Raw genomic sequence first — 22,029 nt, forward strand, 5'->3', positions numbered from 1 at the left:
TCTATTGGGACAGTATCCACAAATTACCTGAAAGATGGGGGAAATGTGTAGCTAGCGATGGACATTACTTTGAATAAAGCACTTTTGATGTTTCTCTTGAAATTATCGTGTTTTCTTTTGATTACAGGGTCGGCATTATTATAGTTAGTATTAACCAGTTAATAATGCAGATTAACTATTAACTGGTTAATAATGCAGATTTTGTAATCCATGATAATTGAAAGTGTGTGTGCCATCAATCAGAACAAGTGGTAATCTTAAGGAGCAATACAACAAAATAGCATACACAGCAAATTGCATATACTATATCAACGTATGTGTAACTCCAACTATTGAAAAAATCCTCATTATTAACCAATACACCTAGTAAGATATGTAGGTTTTATTCTAAGTGGGACAGGAAGTTACTGGAGAAATTTAAGCAGGAGAAACAGAATTCGTTTCTTTCTCTTAAAAGATCATCAGCTGCTTTATGAGATTGGTTTGGAGGGGCAGGACAAAAACAGTTAGCAGGAAATAGTCTGTTGCAAAAATTTATTACGATATGAACCAGGGGGGAAACAGTGAGGTTAGGGATATTTTGGAGACGTATTAAAAGAACCTTGGACAATTGAAAGTAGAAGATGAAGGGGGAAAAGGAGAATTCAGAGATGCCTTGTATTTTGACCTGAGCAGCCAGGCGGATGGCGGTGCCGTGTCCTGGGTTGAGGAAGACCGGGTGGAACAGACCGTGGGTGGAACAGACTGTGGGTGGAACAGACTGTGGGTGGAACAGACCGTGGGTGGAACAGACTGTGGGTGGAACAGACTGTGGGAAGATCACAAGTGTGTCATTTCTGACACCATTGGCTACACACAGGGAGTGGTCTAGTAGCCAATTAATGTATCTGTCTGGAGTTCACAAGAGAAGTTTATCATATTGCCGCCACACTATTTACAGTCATAGGAATGAAGCCATCCAGACCAGACCGAGTCTTGAGAACCTTGAGGGATTAGGGAGAGAAAGAGGGACCAGCAAAGGAAATTGAGAAGGAGCAGCCAGGCGGGGGGGGGGGGGGGGGGGGGGGGGGGGGGGGGGGGGGGGGGGGGGGGGCGGGGGGGGGGGGGAAGGGAAACCAGGGGCGTGCTCTCAGGGAGGTCGAGACAACAGAGCATTCCAGAAGGGGGCTGTGGCCAACTGGGCTGAATGCTTCTGAGAGGCTGAGGAAGGTGAAGACAGAAGTGTGTTCAGCAGACTTGGCAACAGGGAGGGTGCTAGTGACTTGTCAAAAGCCGCTTCAGTTGAGTTGGGGAAATGGAAGCCAGGCTGGAAGGGGTTGGAGAGTGAATGAAAGGTAAGGAAGTACAGACAGCTGGTGTAGATACTTTCCAAGAAGCTGGTTTGTGAAAAGGACCAGAAAAATAGGACAACAGATGAAAGGAGATGTGAGGCCGGGAGGCTGCCATTGTTTTGAAGGGGGGAGGCGCTGATGGTGGTGGAGAGAAGACAGCTAGAGAATAAGGTCCCTGGGAAGCGCAGACAGTAGGGGCCGGAGCCCAAGTGGAAGGCCTGGCCTTTGGGTGGAGGAAGGAGGGGGCAGGCACACAGCTTCTGGTTATGCTTCAGGGTGCGCTTAAAGGAGAAAGAGGTGAAGGCGGCGTGTTCCTGGGACTCACTCATTCAACACTGAGCATTAGGCACACTGCTAGCACAAAGGACTGAGCTTCTCAGCCAGGGTAACCAGGGAGACTTCCTGGAGGCAGTGTCTGTGGGTAGGTGAAGTTTGGAAGGACAAATTAAAGCTCTCCAGGGAGACAAAAAAGAGGAGTGCTCCAGGAGGCAAACAGACCATAGCAAGGGCATGGGCAGTGAGAACTAGCTTGGGCCATTTGTAGAAATGGAGGTAGCATAGCCAGAGGGTGGGAGGGGGTCAGTGGATAGAACGTCGGCCTGCGAACTGAAGGGTCCCGGGTTCGATTCCGGTCAAGGGCATAAACCTTGGTTGCGGGCACATCCCCAGTGGGGGTGTGTGTGTGTGTGCAAGAGGCAGCTGGTCGATGTTTCTCTCTCATCGACGTTTCTAACTCTCTATCCCCCTCAATTCCTCTCTGTGTAAAATCAATAAAATAAAAAAGAAATGAAAAGAAATGTGGATGGTGGGTTGGAGGGGAGCCCAGCGGCAGGTAGAGAGGCGGATGGGAGGTTATTTGAACAGAGCAGGTAAGGGGTGATGAGGCAGCAGTAGCAGGGAGCATCAGCAGGGCGTGGGGACTGACCAGGTGTACCACCAGGATGCGTTCAGCAGCCATCAACCAAAACCGTGCCTCCACTGGCCTGGCCAACGCAGACATTTTCCCTCTCACAGGACAAGACATCCAGGTGCCAAGTGGCTTTCAGGTGGGAGGAGAGGATTCAGGTGGAGTGGGGCCAGCTGGGGAACAACAGGAGGAGGTGCTGGGCTGCCTGTGCCTTTTGTGGGTCGCACCACAGGCACCAAATTCAGTGGTGACCCCAAACCCGGCCCGAAAGGAGTCTGATGGAGGAGACAGATACCACTAGGCAACCACACAAGTGGGGCACAAATTACCATTGACCTAAGATCGGGGTCGGCAAACCGGCTCGAGAGCCACATGCAGCTCTTTGGCCCCTTGAGTGTGGCTCTTCCTCAAAATACCACGGCCTGGGCGAGTCTATTTTGAAGAAGTGACGTTAGAAGAAGTTTAAGTTTAAAAAATGTGGCTCTCAGAAGAAATTTCAGTCGTTGTCCTGTTGAAATTTGGCTCTGGACTAATGAGTTTGCCGACCACTGGCTAAGAGCTGTGCGGGCTGTGGCTGCGCAGGAAGGGAGCCGTGACATGACACGCCTGAGGCCAGGGGCCGTGGGAACACGTGTTAAAGCTGTAGAGGCCACGGAGAGGAGGCGGGTGGTGGATATGACCGTGACGAGGGGGAGGTGCGGCTGTGACCAAGGCTGTAGACGGCAGACAGGGCCCCGGGAGGCAGCATCTCCCAGGAGCAGAAAGGAGGAGCTTAGAGCAGAGGGAGAGGCCGGAAGGGCAATTTGGTTCTCCTCTCGGTGGTGGTGTGAGTGCTGGAGGGAGGGCCAGCGAGTGGAACCCGGTGGGGCTGTCCACGGGGGCCTCAGGTGAGCGTAGTTGACTAGTTTTGAGTGCTGGGGCGGGAGCCAGCCTGACTGGCGTCTGCAGTCCCTCTTGGGGGCTGCAAAGGTGAGAGTGGGCAGCATCGCCCAGAGCCGTGGTCGGCAAACTGCGCGACTCTTTGGCCCATTAAGTGTGGCTCTTCCACAAAATATCACGGCCTGGGCAAATCTATTTTGAAGAAGTGGCGTTAGAAAAAGCTTAAGTTTAAAAAATTTGCCTCTCAAAAGAGATTTCAATCGTTGTACTGTTGATGTTTGGCTCTGTTGACGAATGAGTTTGCCGACCACTGGCCCAAAGGGTTGTTGCCAACTGGGGCCCGGGAACTGGGAGCTGCTGTGGGGTCCCTCCCTGGTCACCTGGCAGGACAGTGTCTTCTGTGTGGGCAGTGTGTGGGATTGGTGTTGGAGATGTGTGCTAAGGGGCAGGGTACAAACTGTGTGGACCACCGTGCGAGGGGTGGTTTCAGGCTGGATGTGTGTGCATGTATGTATGTGTGTGAATATGGGCTCACGCATACACTCCCACGCACATGATGGGGCCAATGAGCAGCTAGGGGACAGGGTCAGCAGGAATGAGCAGAGTCATCCTGTGGAAACACGACTCCCCGGGTGATGATGGGAGGGAGCAGCTGGGCAGCCAGGCGGGGGCGTGGCCAGCTCTGCCCAATGGCTCTGGCCGCTCCCCGCTCCCCGGGCCGCCCTCCCACCTGTTGACCAAGCCTGAGGAAGAGCCGGCCCTGGCAGGGACAGGGATCCTGCTGGGGCGTGTGGGCCCACTGTGAGAAGGCTGCCATCCCCGGTGTAGCTCTGGGTGGCTCTGTGGGGGCTGACTGTGTGGGCCCTGTGACGGCTACATGTGACCAAGCTGCAGGGGTCTCCCTGCTGATGCGAGTCATTCCTCAGGGCCTTTGAGATAAGTGACCCATCACCTCCCTTCCACAGGGAACAAGCTCAGGATGGCTGGGCAGGGGCCAGCAGAGGCCAAGGGACTGGCCCCGGACACACAGTCCACACAGTGCTCACAGGCCTCTAAAGCTCCGGGTGGGTGCCCTTTACCCACCCAGTTCATACAGGGACCATCAGCCAAAAGCAGTTGCTGGGAGCTCCAGCCCTGTCCCCAGCATTGAAACTGTCCATCTCCTTGTGCCCAGGACCTTTCGTGTGTGTCCGCCTTTTCCACGTTAGCATCTGCAGCCCATCCCCCCACCACATACGTACCCTGCATCTTCCTGCTCCATCTACCCTGCCTGCCTGTGGATTAGATTCCTCAGGTCCTGTGGGAGGGAGCTGGGGGACCCTCCGCAGGACCTAGGGCCTTTCCTTCTCCCTTCCAGCCCAATATCACACTTCCCCGAAGCTCAGGACAGGACACTCCACACCCCACACCTTTCCCTTCCCTCCTGGCCAGGGATGGCAAACACAGGCAGATGCACTACATTCTCCTTCCCATGCCCCTGGCAGACATCACTAATCAATCACAGCAGTCTTTTTTGCACTGAGTCTGGCTGCAACCTCAATGGTCTCTGTTCACATCTCCTGGCAGCCAACAGCAGCCAACCCAAGTTGACCCTCAAGGTGAAATCCATCTGCCATTCATGCTTAAGGCTGATCCCACGTTAAGGCCACTGGCACATTTCACATCTGACTCCTCTTTGCCTCATGCTGGCATGGAGGCCATGTGGTATAATAACTTGTTGTGATTCTCTCTCCCTCTTCCTCTCCCTCTCCCTCTCCCTCTCCCTCTCCCTCTCCCTCTCCCTCTCTTTCTCTCTTTGTAGGCTGAAGCCACACTGTCCAGAGCTCAGACCCAGGAGGCATTTGAGGGCACAGGGGCATTGACCCCAAGTCCCCAAGGCTGAAGAGGATTTGGTTGGTTTGTCATCAGTCCTGAGGGCAGCCAACCCCTGCTGGGGAGAATGTGGCGTGGGGCTCGGGGGTGATGCTCCTGTGTCCCATACCTGTACAGCAGCAGCGCTCGGGCCTTGCGGGCACCCCTTGCAATCCCCACAGCACCTGCACACCCACCCCCCGAGCCTGGCCCCTGGGCAGGTGGCCACCCAGCATTTGGGGGCCCGCACGCTACAGCTGCCCCTGTTGCCCACTGCCCTCCTGGCTCCTGAACCCAGGATGCAAGGATGGCCCGCCTGTCTCTGTCCACCGTGGTGCCCGTGGGCCCCCACAGCCTGCGCCCCTTCACCCCGGAGTCCCTGGCAGCCATAGAGCAGCGGATGGTGGAGGAGGCGGCCCGGCAGCAGCGGAACAAGGAGATGGAGATCGAGGAGCCTGAGCGGAAGCCACGAGGCGACCTGGAGGCCGGCAAGAACCTGCCCCTTATCTATGGGGACCCCCCGCCAGAGGTCATCGGCATCCCCTTGGAGGACCTGGACCCTTACTACAGTGACAAGAAGGTGGGGGCCTGGGAGGGTTTGCCTTACCTGTCTGTGCATCGTCCGTCTGTCTGCCTGTCCCTAGGCCTCACAGCTCTCTCCCTGCCTCAGACCTTCATCGTGCTCAACAAGGGCAAGTCCATCTTCCGCTTCTCCGCCACCCCCGCCCTCTACCTGCTGAGCCCCTTCAACGTCATCAGACGCGGCGCCATCAAGGTGCTCATCCACTCATATCCTGCTGAGAGGGGCGAGCGCCGGGGCCCGGGAGAGGCAGAGGCTGGGGGGGGGGGGGGATAAGCAAAATGGGGTGCTCTGGGCGAGGAGGGCCTCTGTCCACCTCCCTTCCCCACCTGCTCCCTCACTTTCCTTGACCCTCCCCCCAACGCTGTTCAGCATGTTCATCATGATCACCATCTTGACCAATTGCGTGTTCATGACCATGAGTGATCCGCCTCCCTGGTCCAAGAACGTGGAGTAAGTCTCTCCTCCCCTCCCCTCTCCCCCCACCCCTCCCCACCCTGGGGTACCGCTCATCCCAGGTGTCCACACTCTGAGGATTGTGTTCCAGGGAGACACATACTGTCACTGTCACCCCATCAACACTCTAAGCCTCCAGGTGGCACACACTGTCCTTCTCACCAAGGTCCTCAGCCCTGGGCTGGCACATTTCATTTCTGTGCCCCTCCGTCCCGGGAGGCCCATCATTGCCACCCACCCCTCCCTAGGCATGACACGCCTGGCCCCGGCCGGCCCTCTCCCTACCAGGTACACCTTCACGGGGATCTACACCTTTGAATCCTTCATCAAGATGCTGTCCCGAGGCTTCTGCATCGACGACTTCACATTCCTCCGGGACCCCTGGAACTGGCTGGACTTCAGTGTCATCATGATGGCGTGAGCAGGGGCCCAGGGGGTCCCGAGGCTGTGGCGGGGGGAGCGGAGAGGGCCAGGCCTCAAAGGGAGCAGTTGAGTGGGCTCACCCTCTCAGAGGGTGGACTGCAGGGGCGTTGGGTCAGGGGTGCTGACAGTAAGCTATCTGTACAACTAGGAGCCACCATCCCAGGGTCTGGCTTGTAGGCTCTCCTGCTGCCCCCGACACACACCATGTACAACCACACGCAGTAGCCCTGAGTCTACAACAGCCCTAAGCTCAAGGCCTCGCCCACTGGGAGGCCACACCCACTCCCCAGCCAAGCTCCTGCACTCTCTCCCAACTCTCAGGCTCCCATAGGAACCTTGGAGTGACCTGCTCCCCAGCCCCCCTGTGGGAACCCCAACTACAAGGATTCCTGAATTCTCTCCTTTTACCTACCCCTGGCTCTGACACAGCCCTCACCCCGCCCCCACCCCCACCCAGGTACGTGACGGAGTTTGTGGACTTGGGCAACATCTCTGCCCTGAGAACCTTCCGGGTGCTGCGGGCCCTGAAAACCATCACCGTCATCCCAGGTACTGGGGAGGTGCAGGGACCCTCCGCTAGGGTCAACAGCCCCCCACCCTCATGCCCACGCCTGGAACCTGACACTCAGGGTCCAGGAGCCTGACCCAGGGTCACAAGACTCCCAGGCTGAGTGTGTAAGACACACACCAAAGTGTGGACACAGAGGGTGTCCCATGGCCAGCGAGGAGGAAAGGCCCCAGGCTGGAGGATGTGCATTTGAGTGGCTGCATAGCAAGGGCATAAGAGCACAGACTCGGGAGCCAGACTGCCTGTGTTCAGTTCTCACTTCCACCATTTCTTCACTTTGACCTTGGGCAAGTGGCTTAACCTGTCTGTGCCTCAGTATCTGTAGAATGTTTTGTGTTTTTTTTTAATCTATTTTATTGATTTTTAACAGAGAGAAAGGGAGAGAGATAGAGAGTTAGAAACGTCGACGAGAGAGAAACATCGACCAGCTGTCTCTTGCACACCCCGTACTGGGGATGTGCCTGCAACCAAGGTACATGCCCTTGACCGGAATCGAACCTGTGACCTTTCAGTCTGCAGACCGATGCTCTACCACTGAGCCAAACCGGCTTCGGCAATATCTGTAGAATGTTGATACCGTGTTTCCTCGAAAATAAGACCTAGCGCATGGAAAGATAAGACATCCCCTGAAAATAAGACCTAGCGCAACTTTGGGAGAAAAAATATAAGACACTGTCTTATTTTCGGGGAAACAGGGTAGTAATAGTGCCCTGCCTGGGGCCGTGGTGAGGATTAGATGCTTTAATATCGATTAGGTACGTAGAACACTAGTGCATGGCCTGTGTGCAGAGCAGCGACCTCCAGCTGAGACCCACAGGGGTCAGTGTGGAAAGTCCCAGCCCTGAGGCTCCGTAGGGAGCACGCCGCTTGCCCACTGAGCCATGGGGCTGGGCAATTCCAAAGTAATGCATCAAGAAGCAGGAAATAAATAGAATCCAGATCATCCAGCCCCTCAAAAAGCATACGTAGAAACTGGAGAAGGTTCATTAAAGGAGAGAAAGGGGATAAGGGATGGCAAGCAGGTGCTGGGAGGAGGGGAAATGACTCAGGTAATGCTAGAAAGTTCTCCTCTAGACCAAAGGCCTCACACTGCGGTGCAGGAAGGAGGCCCCAGGCCACCCCAATAGGGGCAAACATTGGCCACGGAGCCAAGGCCACACCTTTCCTCGATGCCACACTCCCAGCATCCTGGAGCTCTGGAGGGTTTTTATAAGGAGGCTGCTGAGTATTTTTGTTTATGCCAGGATAAGAAAAGGAAATAAACTAATATTGAAGTGAGAGACACTAGGATTAGGCCCAAGGGAAGGGCTCTTCCATGAATGATGGGAATCGGACCCTGGCTTTCCGTAAGTTTTGTTTATGCCTCTGTCCATCCAAATGGCTGAATGCAATGATCATACAAAGTCAGACTAGAGCTTCTCGGTGTGAACCCTACCATTCCTTGGGGATTGATGGGCATTATCAAAAGAGAAGTGCTGTGGCCAAGTAAGTTAATAAACATGGTATTAAAAGTTTTTGTTTCTGGAGGACTTGTCAGAGCCTTTGATTGGATGATCTACACAGTGACTCTCCACGAGAAATACACAGCTCGGCCTTCCCCAAACATTATTGAACACCCGCTCCCCTGTAAGGGCACAGTTTGGGAGATTGGTGTTTTGTGGAACACACTTTGGGAATGCTGACCTACTGACATTTATTTTTTCCTTTTTTTCTATTTATATTTTTTAAATGTATATTTCTCTTTTAACTTTTTTTTTTTTAATCCTCACCTGAGGATATTTTTTCCATTGATTTTTTTCGAGTTGAGAAGAGAGAGAGAGAGAGAGAGAGAGAGAGAGAGAGAGATGTGAGAGAGACATATCATTTGTTACCTCCCGCACGTGTCCCATCCAGGGCCAGGGATCAAGCCTGCAACCAAGGTACATGCCCTAGACCAGGAATAAACCTTCAACCCTTTGGCCCTCAGACCGATGCTCTAACCACTGAGCAAAAACAGCCAGGTGACATTTATTAAGCTCCACTGTGTGCCTGTGTGTTGCTCTAGGAGTCAGGCAGCAGCCTGTGGAAACTGGGCTCTAGTCTGAGCCACGTGGAGACTAGAGCCCAGTCTCCTAGTGGCTGAGAGTCTGTGGCCATTCGAAGGCTCCTGGTTAAGGACGTGATCAGAGAGGAGTGGGGTTCATTTGAGAAGCTCTCCGGGGACTGGTGCCCCTGGTAAGTCAAGTCGTGAGGAGATGGAGTCGGCGGAGGCTTGGAGGATAAGGGAGTAAGTTACCCCTGCCCCGCCTGCTCCCTCGTCCATACGCTTACCCACCCTGTGGTCAGGTCTGAAGACGATTGTGGGGGCGCTGATCCAGTCGGTGAAAAAGCTCTCGGACGTGATGATCCTCACCGTCTTCTGCCTGAGCGTCTTCGCCCTGGTGGGACTGCAGCTCTTCATGGGGAACCTGCGGCAGAAGTGTGTGCGGTGGCCCCCTCCCTTCAATGACACCAACAGCACGTGGTACGACAGTGAGCTGTGGGACGGCAACGACACCTGGGACGGCAACGACACCTGGTTCGGCAACGACACCTGGGACAGCCCGGGGAGCAGGGCCAGCAACTACACCTTCGACTGGGACACCTACGTCAATGACGAAGGTACGGACAGAGGACCGAGGCCAGTGGGGCCGGTCCCAGTCCCGGGGGCAGCCCCTGTGAGATAAACAGCAGAAGAGGACCTGAGCTGAAATCCATCACTTCCCACTTGCCTCTGACAAGTCCCTTGGTCTCCCTGAGGCTGAGTCCTCACCTGGAAAACTGAGATGACAACACCTTTTTCAAAGGGCTAATAGGACAACAAATGCCCAATTGCTTTGACAATCCTGAAGCTTCCACTATAGACAGCAGCAGTCCGTGGTCCCTTGTCCTTAACCTGTGCACTCCCTGGGAGGGCCCCCACCAGGCAACCACACACCCACATCCTGCTTACATACTCATACTTCACACACACACACACAGGCACCCATTCTCAAACGGCCACCATCAGTCTACACAGTGTCTTCTGGCAAATTGGAGACGGGTACCCCTTCTTCAGCCTGGTACTCTGGGGCCTGGCCTCCTCGTCCCCCAACCTCAGCCCTCAGTCAGGGACCCTGCGCAGACACATGGTAGCCCCATGCACACACATACATGTTCCTCCCGTCTCTCTGTGTCCCTGCTTATTCTGGCTATGCATCCACACCAGACACTGAGCTCACACCACTTGGAGCTGAGCTCCCTGCTGTGTGTGTACCCAGAGACCTAAAGGAGGCCGGGGGGGGGGGGGGGGGGCCAGGAAGCGGCTATTTGGTCCACACAGATGTGTTTCCAGGTGTGCAGCGGTACATGTGCCCACAGTGTGCATGTGGTGACATGTGTCCTCTGTGGCCTCTGACTCCCAAGGGAACTTCTATTTCCTGGAGGGTGCCCTCGACGCCCTGCTCTGTGGGAACAGCAGTGACGCTGGGTGAGTGATGCAGGGCGACGGGAAAAGGTGCCCCAGAGGTGTCAGAAAACGGGGGGCTGCTCAGGGCCAAGGACCTGGGGAGGATGGGAATATAAGGGAAACCTATGGGCAGGAATGAAATATTTTCTGGGACACAGGACTGAAGCATTGCCCCCCTATGAGCCCCCCTTTCTTGGCCCCCAGTTGGGGCTCTCCTTCTTCCCTAAAACCAGCCCCCATTCTATCCCCAGGCGCTGCCCCGAGGGTTACATGTGCATAAAGACCGGGCGGAACCCCAACTATGGCTACACCAGCTATGACACCTTCAGCTGGGCCTTCCTGTCTCTCTTCCGCCTCATGACACAGGACTATTGGGAGAACCTCTTCCAGCTGGTACAGCTGCCCCGCCCTGCTCTTCAGCCCCGGAACCTCCCTCATCCCCACAGCCTCTTGTCGCCTGGCAGGACCCCCAGCAGGGCTGTCTCACCTGTGGAGCCCCCTCGGTGCTCCTACATACAGACAGCTTCTTAGAGCCCCCCAACATTGGGTACCTGAGATCTGAGCCACAGCCTCTTCATCCTTCTCCACCTCTGCTGAGATCTAGGCCTGGCATAGATCCCCAGTCCTCGCAGTACCATAGGGCAGCTTAGAAATTCAACTCTACCCAGATACAATTTATTTTATTTTTAACTTGTCTAATCATCACATGAGGACATTTTCCCATTGATCTTTAGAAAGAGTGGAAGGGAAGGGGAGAGACAGACAGAGAAACATGGATGTGAGAGAGAGACATATTGATTGGCTGCCTCTTGCATGCACTCTGACTGAGGCCAGGGATCAGGCCTGCAACCAAGGTACATGCCCTTGACCAGAATTGAACCTGCAACCCTTCAGTTTGCCGACCAACGCTCTATCCACTGAGCCAAACCAGCCAGGGCCCCAGACAAAATTATTTAGCTTCTACTGTCTGCAGAACAGGCAGGCTGAGTCTGGAGCAACAATGCTTTCTGGTCCCTGGTGATACTTCTAACGCTGATGATATTAATGAAAATAGCAACAATAATAATAATTACTATCTGTTGAGCTCTTACTAGATACCAAGCACCGTACAAAGCTAGGACTTAAGCCCCTATAACCCATGTTCACCATTTTTTATCCTGGCTTTCTGACCTCACGATGTCTGGCTGTTCCTCAGGGCTCTCTGAGCAGGAGATCAGGAAAGTCTGGGTCCTGGGTGTACATTTGGAAGTTTCCCCAGAGTGTGGTTTAGCCTGTCAAGGATGACCAGACCCTGCCTCAAATCACCAGGCTCTGTGAAGGACCCTCTCTGTTTACCTCTCGGGGCAGTAGGTGTGTGGAGAGGGGTGGTGAGCGAAGCAGGCGGGCACCATGTGATACATCCTGTCCTGCCCCCACCCCCAGACCCTCCGAGCAGCTGGCAAGACCTACATGCTCTTCTTCGTGGTCATCATCTTCCTGGGCTCCTTTTACCTCATCAACCTGATCCTGGCGGTGGTGGCCATGGCCTACGCTGAGCAGAACGAGGCCAATATGGCTGAGGATCTGGAGAGAGAAGAGGAGTTTCAGCAGTTGCTGGAGAAATACAAAAAGCATCAGGAGGAAATGGAGAAGGTCTGGACTCAGAGAGAGGAGGCCGAGGACCCAGGGATCTCCCTGCCCCTCGGCCTGGGTTCTCCTGGGCAGGCTGAGGGTGAGGGAGAGGAAGGGGCAGGGGCTTGGAGGCAGGGGGAACAGAGGCCCTGGGCTGGGGGCTTTGGTCGGATGAGAGATAATCCAGGCAGTAGAAATAATATTTTGCAGCTCTGTGCCTCAGTTTCCCCATATGTGAGAAGGGATCAGACATAGCCTTCCAGCTTAAATATCCATGATTTTGTGATTCTTTCTGGGCAGAATATGGGTTCCTGTCAAGAGAGGGGCGGGTCCTGATGAGGCCCCAGGGAGCAGTGCCCACTCTCTCATCATCTCATGAAGTGCAGGCTCAGTCACAGCATCAAGCAGAGGGTCTTCAAGGATGAGGGTCCTCAGTCACTTTGGACCACCACTAGGCTCAGGGCAGGCCAAGAAGAGGGGCCCCATCCTAAAGGACTAGTGAGGAAGCTCTGAAAGTCAATCAGGCCATCCTCCTGGCTCAGAAATGGACTTCATGCCCATCACCCTGCTGGTCCACAGGCCAAGGCTGCCCAGGCTCTGGAAGATGCGGAGGCAGATGGTGACCCAGCCCACGGCAAAGACTGCAATGGCAGCCTGGACACATCTCCAGGGGAGAAGGGGCCCCCAAGGCCGAGCTGCAGCGCAGACAGTGCCATCTCAGATACCATGGAAGGTGAGTGCCTGGCTCCCCCATACCCATCCTATGCTGCATGTGCTGCCCATCAGGCCACTTGAGCTCCTGGGGAAGTGAGGGTGGGGCTGCCTGGGCCCAGCTTCAGGAGGACAGTAACTTAATATTGGCATCGAAGAAATGGCCACGATAAATATAGTCCTGGCTTGCCCTACCCCAGTTCTGGCTGCAAGGCCAGGCTGCTACGGGAAATGGGGGCTTCCGGGAGGGCCTTGGGGGCTGCCAAGGCAATGGAGGACAGGATAATAATACTAACCAGGAAGGCCCAAAGTTCCGGAAACTGGAGATCCTGCTCCTCAAATGTCTCTGGGTAAAAGTTAAAGGCCAAAGGCCAGACTCTGTGAGGTAGAGTCACAGACTCCCTCAAATGCCCATGCTGCTCCCCAAGTCTCAGGAGGAGGACAAGGATGAGGTAATAAAGAGAAGGTAGATAGATTTATACAAATTGTTAGATGGATGGATGGATGGATGGATGGATGGATGGATGATGGATAGGTAGGTGGGCTGAAAGATTAATGAATGGGAAGAAACACATGGGTATGTGGATGAATGAGAAGGAGGGAGGGAAGAAAAGAGAGAGAAGGGAGCGAGGGAAGGAAGGAAATCTGTCACAGAAGAGATCTGGTTCCCTTCCCAGGCCACTTGTGTCAGGAAGGACTTAGAGGTTCTAGAGCAGCGATTGCCAACCGATGGTCCTCAGGCCTCTGGTGGTCCGTGAGACCCGAAAGGTTGGCGACCGCTGTCCTAGGGGACTTGGCAAACCTCTAGAGGGCATCATTTCACCTGACCTTGTATGATAGGCATCCAGGTATGTGTGCCATGCCAGAGAATGCCCCAGGGAATGCTGGGCAGAGCTGGCCTAGGTGATCACTCAACACTGCGCTTGCTGGATGGTTGTGAGAATTTCTGGCAGTAGCACCTGCAGTAGCATTCAGGTTAGGGGTAGGGTGGCGTTGTTAAGGTCAGACTAGAATGTTCAGCCTTTGTGAGAGGTCCAGATTGCTAGCTCCTGGGTGGAGGTGAGAGTCAGCCACCGCCACCCTGGGGTGTCCCAATCATGCTTGCGAATCCAAGGGTTCGTGGGACTGCCGCCACTCCAGCCCCCTTTCCTCCTCTATGAGATGGGAGGCACTAATAGCACTTAGAAGTTCCAGTGGGAATGAAATGAGATCATGCCCGGGCTGAGGATGCCCACAGCCACACAGGCCTGGAAGTCCAGGTGGAGGAGCAGCTTCATGGTGGGCCTTACGGGCTTTTGAGCTAGGGTGGCAAGAACAGGGGGCATTTCCAGAAATCCATGCTGGTGGGAAGTGACTGATTGGCTAGGAACAGTCTGGAGGAGCCAGCATTACTGCCAAAGCGATTAAGAGCCCACAGGGGGATCACAGTCTGCTCCCCAGTGGCACTCACCAGCAGCCGGAGGACTGGAAACCAACTCCTAGCAGTAACCTCCCACCAGGGACCCTCAGGCACGGTGAGAGCAGGGTGCAGGATCATTGCCCTGGGCCACTGGCAGGGGTGAGAGTCACTGAGAGTCACTGAGTTGTGTCATGAAGGCCGAAGCTTGAAATGGCCCATTGAGAGAAGGGGCCAGGGGCAAAGGCCTCTAAGGGGCAGGTCTTTGGGGGACAGGGTCCAAAGGGTTGGGTTTTGAGGGTGATGCACTGAGAGGTGTGGCTTAGAGTAGGGGGCCCTGAAGGGTGGGGTTTGAGATGTGATCTAAGGGACAGGGCTTGGAAGGGGAGCCCCAAAGACCATGTGGAGGAAGGTAGCCACTGAGAAGGGCTCCCCACCACGTGTCTGATTTCCCGCCTACCCCAGAGCTGGAAGAGGCCCACCAGAAGTGTCCACCATGGTGGTACAAGTGTGCCCACAAAGTGCTCATATGGAACTGCTGCGCCCCATGGGTGAAGTTCAAGAACATCATCCACCTGATCGTCATGGACCCCTTCGTGGACCTGGGCATCACCATCTGCATTGTGCTCAACACCCTCTTCATGGCCATGGAGCATTACCCCATGACAGATGAATTTGACCACGTGCTCAACGTGGGCAACCTGGTAGGGAGGGGACAAGAGAGAGGTGGTCATTCCAAGCAGGACAGGGGAGAGGACACAGGGCTTGATGGGGCCCTCTCAGCTGCATGGAAATATGGGGCACTAATGGGGGCAGATGTGGACAGGCTGGGGTTAGTTTTCCAGCATGGGGGGGACATAAGTTGATATACAAGGAAGGTATATGGGGGTGATCCACGAGATGTATTTGGGTTTCAGGATAGCTGGGAGCAGAGAGAGTGGGGATGAGGTTCTGGATGCAGATATGGGAGAATTGAGGGAATGGAGGTGGGGGGACTGAGTAACAAGTCTCCCCACCTTTAGAGGTTGCTGTGGGCCTAAGAGGGACTACAGGACCTGGAAGTAGGGCATATAGCTGTGGGCACCCTGGCCCAAGAGGCCACAGCTCATCCTGGAGGCCCCAGGGCATAGTCCCTCAACCCTCAGCCCCCTGCCCGCTCCCCTTTCTCCAGTGTGGCCAGGCTTACTGCCCTCCCAGCCCTGCCTGTTCCACTATTGTTGACACACACTGATCCGCCTGCTTATCCCTACCCATTAGGAGCATTATCACCTCGTTGCCAGCCACCGTGGAGCCTGACAAAGGGAAAAAGCCGCCTCCTCCTCCAGCCCTGCCCCGCCCTTCTCAGTTTCCCTCAAATGTTTTCAGGATGGCAAATGGGCAACATGCTCCCCCACCCTGAGGGTCAGGGGGGCCTAAGAGATCTGAGGCTTGAGGAAGGACAGGCCTGGGTGGATAGCAGGGGAATCGGACCTTGGAGTCCCCAGCCTGGGAGGCAGGCAAGTCTGCTCCGTGGAGATGCCCGAGTAGCCGTGGCCGGGCTGGGCTGGAGGGGCCAGGGCGTGCTCTGGACTTGGTGCAGCTGCTGGGGTGTGCGTGATGGGGCCGGCCCGCAGCCTGCTCACCCCCTGCCCACATTCTGCCACCGACTGGGCACCTGCTGTGGCCAGGGACCGCTCCTGGGCGGGGCTCGGCATGTGCCAGGGCAAGCTGTGGCCCCAGGGCAGCTGGCGCCTGGCAGGAGGGAGGCCGTGCCCGGGGAGTTTTCAGGGACTCAGGCTCCATATAGAGGGTTGTGTTTGGGGGTGGGGAAGCTCTGGCCTTCTCATTGTTCCCAACTTTCCCCATTTTGGCCCCGCCCTAGACTTCCAAGTCCACCAAGAGGCTGAGTCCTGAGACCCATGCCAGTGAGGGTAGAGAGGCTGTAGGGTGCAGGAACGGGACACTGAATCAAGCAGGTTTGAGACTTGACTCGTTCCCATGTGGGCAGCATGGCCAAGCACTTCCCGTTAGCCTCTCTGAGCCTCAGTTTCCCTTTTCCTGAGATGGGTGTGATAATCCCTTCCAATGACACAGAAACCGGCATACCATTGAGGTTATCATGGCAACCACAAAGCCCTCTGTGAGTGTTAAATAAGACGTTAAGGGCTGGCCCTCGGTCACATGGCCCAAACCGGAAGGGCCCAGGTCTCTGGGTGGTCCCCATCTCCCCTGTGGAATGGCCACCCACTCTTCACTCACACACACACTCGGGTGCCTTGGGCACCACTCCCTGCCCCCTCAGGGTTCTGGGCCCCACAGACTCTGCCAGGAGGTGGGAGTCGGGTAGGAGACGCTCAAAGCTGAGTGCCCCCGGAAGCTCTGCGACCTGTGACCGCCCCCCGCCCCACAGGTCTTCACGGGCATCTTCACGGCAGAGATGGTGCTGAAGCTCATCGCCTTGGACCCCTACGAGTACTTCCAGCAGGGCTGGAACGTCTTCGACAGCATCATCGTCACGCTCAGCCTGGTGGAGCTGGGCCTGGCCAGCGTGCAGGGGCTGTCGGTGCTTCGCTCCTTCCGTCTGGTGCGTGAGCCGGGCCGGGGCGGAGGAGGGGCAGGGTGGGGATCTTCTTACTGAAAATAGGGAGAAAGGGAGCCCCCTCCCCTATCACACAGGGTGGCTGGGGGCCAAAATGACAGCCCAGGAGTTTGACCCCTGTGACCTTGAACGGGAACTTTGGCCGGGACTGTAGACCTGAAAGCTAAGGCTTGGGAGGACCTTTAGTAGTAGAACCGGAGCTCTGAATTAGTGCCCTTTCCACCCCTCTTTCCCCCCAGAGCACTTCTATTATTTTTTTAAACTCCATTCTGGGACCTTTCATGCAGCCACATACATGAAAGGTATAAAGTATAAAATATAAGAAACCTCTGTACCTATCACCCAGCCTCATCAGCTATCAAGTCTGCTGCTCATTTCATCTGCCCCCCCCCCCTTTTTTATGGAAGGGAGTATGTTAAAGCAAATCCCAAAATATAATTTCACTTGTAAACACTTTATCTGTATCTCTAAATATGTGACATTAAAAAAAAATTGATTTCAGAGAAAGGGAGAGGGAGAAAGGGATAGAAACATCAATGGTGAGAGAGAATCATTGATTGGCTCCTCCTGCATGCCCCCTACGGGGCCCACCCAGGCATGTGCACTGACTGGGAAATGAATCTGACCTCCTGGTTCATAGGTTGACTAGCAACCACCGACTCACACGGGCTGGAAGCTCTATCTGTATCTTTGACAAATAAGGACTTTTTTCCCCCTTTGGAATGTATGAAGACCATGAGGTAGTAGGATATGCATGTTCTGATCTAATAGGCAAACTGAGGCCTTCCAGTCTCTCAGGGAGAAGGGAATCGAGCTGTTCAAGATGATTCTTTCCCCTAAGGTGGGGCTCCCCTGGGTTGGCCAGGGGTCCCCGGGCCTCATTCGCCCCTGCCCTCCTCCCACCGGCAGCTGCGGGTCTTCAAGCTGGCCAAGTCGTGGCCCACGCTGAACATGCTCATCAAGATCATCGGCAACTCGGTGGGGGCGCTGGGCAACCTGACGCTGGTGCTGGCCATCATCGTGTTCATCTTCGCCGTGGTGGGCATGCAGCTGTTCGGCAAGAGCTACAAGGAGTGCGTGTGCAAGATCGCTGCGGACTGCAGCCTGCCCCGCTGGCACATGCACGACTTCTTCCACTCCTTCCTCATCATCTTCCGCATCCTGTGCGGCGAGTGGATCGAGACCATGTGGGACTGCATGGAGGTGGCCGGCCAGGCCATGTGCCTCACCGTCTTCCTCATGGTCATGGTCATCGGCAACCTAGTGGTGAGTGAGGCTGGCTGGTGGCTCCCCCACCCTTACCCAGGAAACCCAGGTGTCCCAAGACAGGACCGTTCTTTTATCTCCTTTACTTCCTCTGAAGGGGGCTGTAGTGCAAGGGCCCTTTTCCTATGAGTTGAACTGGATGTTACATGGCTCTTCTCTTCCCGCAACCCCCCAAAATGGAAAAATTTTTCTTTAATTTTATTTTTCAATTACAGTTTATATTCAGTATTATTTTGTATTGGTTTCCGGTGTGCAGCGTAGTGGTTAGATACTCACATACTTTACAAAGTGTTCCCCCTGGTGTTTCCATTCCCCACCTAGTACTATAGCTAGTTATTTCAACAGCATTGACTATATTCCCTCTGCCGGACTTTTCATCCCCGTGACTGTTTTGTAACGATCCATTTGTACTTCTTTTTGTTGTCTTGTTGTTGTTGTTAATATATTTTTTATTGATATTTAGAGAGAGAGGAAGGGAGAGGGAGAGAGAGAAACATGGGTTGGCTGCCTCCTGCACACCCCCTGCTGGGGACCAAGCCCACAATCCAGGCATGTGCCCTGACTGGAAATGGAACCAGAAACCTTTTAGTGCATGGGATGATGCCCAACCAACTGAGCCACAATTTATATTTCTTAATCCCTTTACCATTTTTATGCAGTCCCCCCATCCCTCTCCCCTCTAGCAACCATCAGTCTGTTCCCTGTGTATCTATGAGTTTGTTTCAATTTTGTTTATTTTGTTCTTTAGAGTCCACATATAAGTGAAATCATATGGTATTTGTTTTACTCTGACTTATTTCACTTAGCATAATACTTCTAGGCCCATCCCTGCTGTGGCAAATGGTAAGATTTTATTTTATTTTTTTATGGCTGAGTAATGTTCCATTGTATATAGGCACCACCACTTTTATATCCACTCCTCTGGTGATGGGCACTTGGGTTGCTTCCATTTCTTGGCTATGCTATCTATAATAAAAGAGTGATATGCAAATTGACCATCACTCCAACACACAAGATGGCTGCCCCCATGTGGTCAAAGATGGCTGTCCCCATGTGGATATAAGATGGCTGCCACAAGATGGCCAGCAGGGGAGGGCAGTTGAGAGGGACCAGGCCTGCAAGGAGGGCAGTTGGGGGCAATCAAGCCTGCAGGGGAGAACAGTTAGGGGTGACCTGGCCGATAGAGGAGGGAAGTTGGGGGCGACCAGGCCTTCGGGGAAGGGCAAGTTGCAGGGGACCCAGGCCTGCAAAGGAGAGCAGTTGGGTGGAACCTGGCCTCCAGGGGAGGGCAGTTGGGGGGGACCAGGCCTGCAGGGAAGGGCAGTTAGGGGTGACCAGGCCTGCAGGGGAGGGCAGTTGGCAGGGGGACCAGACCAGCAGGGGAGAGCAGTTATGGTTGATGAGGCTGGCAGAAGAGGGCAGTTAGGGGTGACCAGACTGGCAGGGGAGGGCAGTTAGGGGCAATCAAGCCATCAGGTGAGCAGTTAGGCATCGATCAGGCTGGCAGGGAGTGGTTGGAGTGATCAGGCTGGCAGGCAGAAGTGGTTAGGGACAATCAGGAAGGCAGGCAGGCGAGCAGTTGGGAACCAACTGGATTGTGAGAGGGATGTTCAACTGCCCTTTAAGGTCCGAAATTACTGGATTGGGCCTAAACAGGCAGTTGGACATCCCTGAGGGGTCCCAGATTGGAGAGGGTATAGGTTGGGCTGAGGGACAGACACCCCCGTGGACAAATTTCGTGCACCGAGCCTCTAGTTGTAAATGCGGCAGTGAACCTAGGAGTGCATATATTCTTTTCCATTAGTGTTTTAGGTTTCTTCAGAAGTGGAATCACTAGGGCATAATTTTTTTGGATGCTCTCTATTGTTTTCTATAGTAGCTACACCAATCTGCAGTCCCACTGCCAGTGCACAAGAGTTCCCTTTTCTCCACATCCTCTCCAACACTTGTTTGTGGATTATTGACGATAGCCATTCTGACAGGTGTGAGGTGATATCTCTGTATGTTTGTAACTTGCATTTCTCTGATGATTAGTGATGGTGAGCATCTTTTTCATATATCTGTTGGCCATTTGTGTGTCCTCTTTAGAGAAGTGTCTTTTCGGGTCCTTTGCCCATTTTTTTAATTGGATTTGTTTGGTGTGATTTTTTTGGTGTTAGGTTGTATGACTTCTTTATAAATTTTTTATATTAGCCTTTCAGAAGACATACCATTGGCACATATCTCCTTCCATTCAGTAGGTTGTCTTTTTGTTTTGTTAATGGTTTCCTTTGCTGTGTAAAATCTTTTTAATTTAATGTAGTCCCATTTGTTTATTTTCTCTTTTGTTTCCCGCAAAATGGGAAATTTTTTATGGTTTAATCCAATGATTCTCAAATTTTAACCTGCTTAAGAGTCGCTTGGGAGTTTCTTAGAACCTGCCACCTTCCCCCCACCCACCCCAATCTGATCTAGCAGCTCTGGGCCAGGGCCTGGGAATCTGTGTTTCTAACGAGCTCTGGGGGTACTCCTGCTGTTGGCCCAGGGCCAGCACTGTGGTTAGTGCTGTTGAAATCTAGTGTTCTGGGTAAAATAACATAATAATTGGAATCATACAGGTCTAAGTGCCAGTCCCAGCTCCTTTTCCATCTGCATGACCTTGAACCAAATACTGCTCTCTGGTTGGCTGGATTCTCTAACTTTACACGAAAGGAAAGTAGTAGGTACCTTATAGGGTAGCTGGGAGGAGTGACGTGATCGTGTGCAAGAAGGCACAGGCTGGAGTTGGCATCAAGGTTGCTGTGCCTCTTGGCCTTCCCCCTCCTCTCTCACCCTCTGTTCCTGGGAATCAGGCCCCGGGTGTTAGGAGAACTCGGAGATGGCACAAACAGCACCCATCCTGCCAGTTTGGGTTTGGCATGTGGGGGGCTGGTGCAGGGGCTGATGAGAAACAGGCTGCGGGGCTGTGGTCCAGCTGATCAGCATTTCTGTGGTCGGGCCTGGCAAGCATCTATCCTCACCCTGCCGACCCCGACTCCTCCCCTTCTCAGGGTGGGGTGGGGGTCAGTCCTCCCCAGAGTGCTGTGCTCAGCTGCCCCCTGCGGTGGCTGGCAGGCACTGCCCTGGGCAACAGGGGCGGGAAGACGCATGTCCCATCTCCTCTGCCCCCCCAACATGTTCTGCAAAGGCCTGTGGAATCCTTGGGCTGCTGGGTCAGCGCTTCTCAGATATCGCTGAGCTCTGACTGGGGCAGGAGCAGATTGTCACCTCAACTGAGGAGGAGACCCTGGGTCTCAAGCCCCTCCATGCCCCCTCCACCTCCTCGACAGGGACAGCTAGACTGGAGGCCCCAGGCTGCTTTTCCCTGGGGGGTGGTCTTGGGGAGTGGAGAGAGGGAGAATGTCTAGGAGACCACAGGGGCAGGATTCGGGGTGGGTAGCAGTCTCTGAGTAGCAGTTTGTCGTGTAGTTTAAGGACCTGGGGGTGACAGAAAGGCTCTGCAGGGGCTTCTGACTGTATGTGTGCAAACTCAAAAACACGTCAAGCCCCTACTTTGCCACCACTAACTGGGAAACCCTGAGCAAGTTCTTAACCTCTCTGGCCTCAGTGTGTCTCATCTGGAAGATGGGGATGATGCCCTTCACCGGGTGGCCCTGAGGATTACAGGACACACATCTAAGTGCCTAGCAAAGCACTTGGCCCTCAAGGCCTGGAGAGTTCAAATGTCACAGGCGCGTGTGGTATAGCTACCCATCGGGGGCCTCACACTCCTGCCAGGGGCCGGGGCCTGCGTGAGGGCCTTCATTTGCATCATCCTGAGGTTCTCCACAGCCCTGTGAGGCCCGCAATGTTGGCTCTGTGCTCCAAGGAGGCATTGCCCAGACCACACAGCCAGTGAGAAACAGCCTGGACTAGAACCTGTGTCTCTGAACTCCAGTGACAATAGCATCAATAATAACCGCAGTGCTGACAATGAGGACATCCCCCCCAGCAAGGACGGGGATGGCTGACCTCCGTTTACCTTCAT

The 22,029-nt window shown here is 54.3% G+C and overlaps 1 protein-coding gene across 1 annotated transcript in view; it reads left to right on the forward strand.

The window, feature by feature from the left end:
• SCN4A (sodium voltage-gated channel alpha subunit 4) overlaps positions 1-22,029 on the forward strand; it is a 45,643-nt gene that overhangs the window by 9,823 nt on the left and 13,791 nt on the right. The window contains exons 2-14 of the mRNA XM_036451067.2: positions 4,919-5,548; positions 5,639-5,757; positions 5,912-6,001; positions 6,293-6,421; positions 6,885-6,976; positions 9,321-9,635; positions 10,419-10,482; positions 10,713-10,854; positions 11,884-12,093; positions 12,652-12,805; positions 14,645-14,883; positions 16,569-16,742; positions 17,667-18,023. Of these exons, the coding sequence (XP_036306960.1) occupies positions 5,276-5,548; positions 5,639-5,757; positions 5,912-6,001; positions 6,293-6,421; positions 6,885-6,976; positions 9,321-9,635; positions 10,419-10,482; positions 10,713-10,854; positions 11,884-12,093; positions 12,652-12,805; positions 14,645-14,883; positions 16,569-16,742; positions 17,667-18,023 (2,358 nt within the window). The 5' untranslated portion in view covers positions 4,919-5,275. The remainder of the gene's footprint in view (positions 1-4,918; positions 5,549-5,638; positions 5,758-5,911; positions 6,002-6,292; positions 6,422-6,884; positions 6,977-9,320; positions 9,636-10,418; positions 10,483-10,712; positions 10,855-11,883; positions 12,094-12,651; positions 12,806-14,644; positions 14,884-16,568; positions 16,743-17,666; positions 18,024-22,029) is intronic.

This window comes from Pipistrellus kuhlii, unplaced genomic scaffold, assembly GCF_014108245.1.
Source record: "Pipistrellus kuhlii isolate mPipKuh1 unplaced genomic scaffold, mPipKuh1.p scaffold_m20_p_22, whole genome shotgun sequence".
NCBI classification, from domain to species: domain Eukaryota; kingdom Metazoa; phylum Chordata; class Mammalia; order Chiroptera; family Vespertilionidae; genus Pipistrellus; species Pipistrellus kuhlii.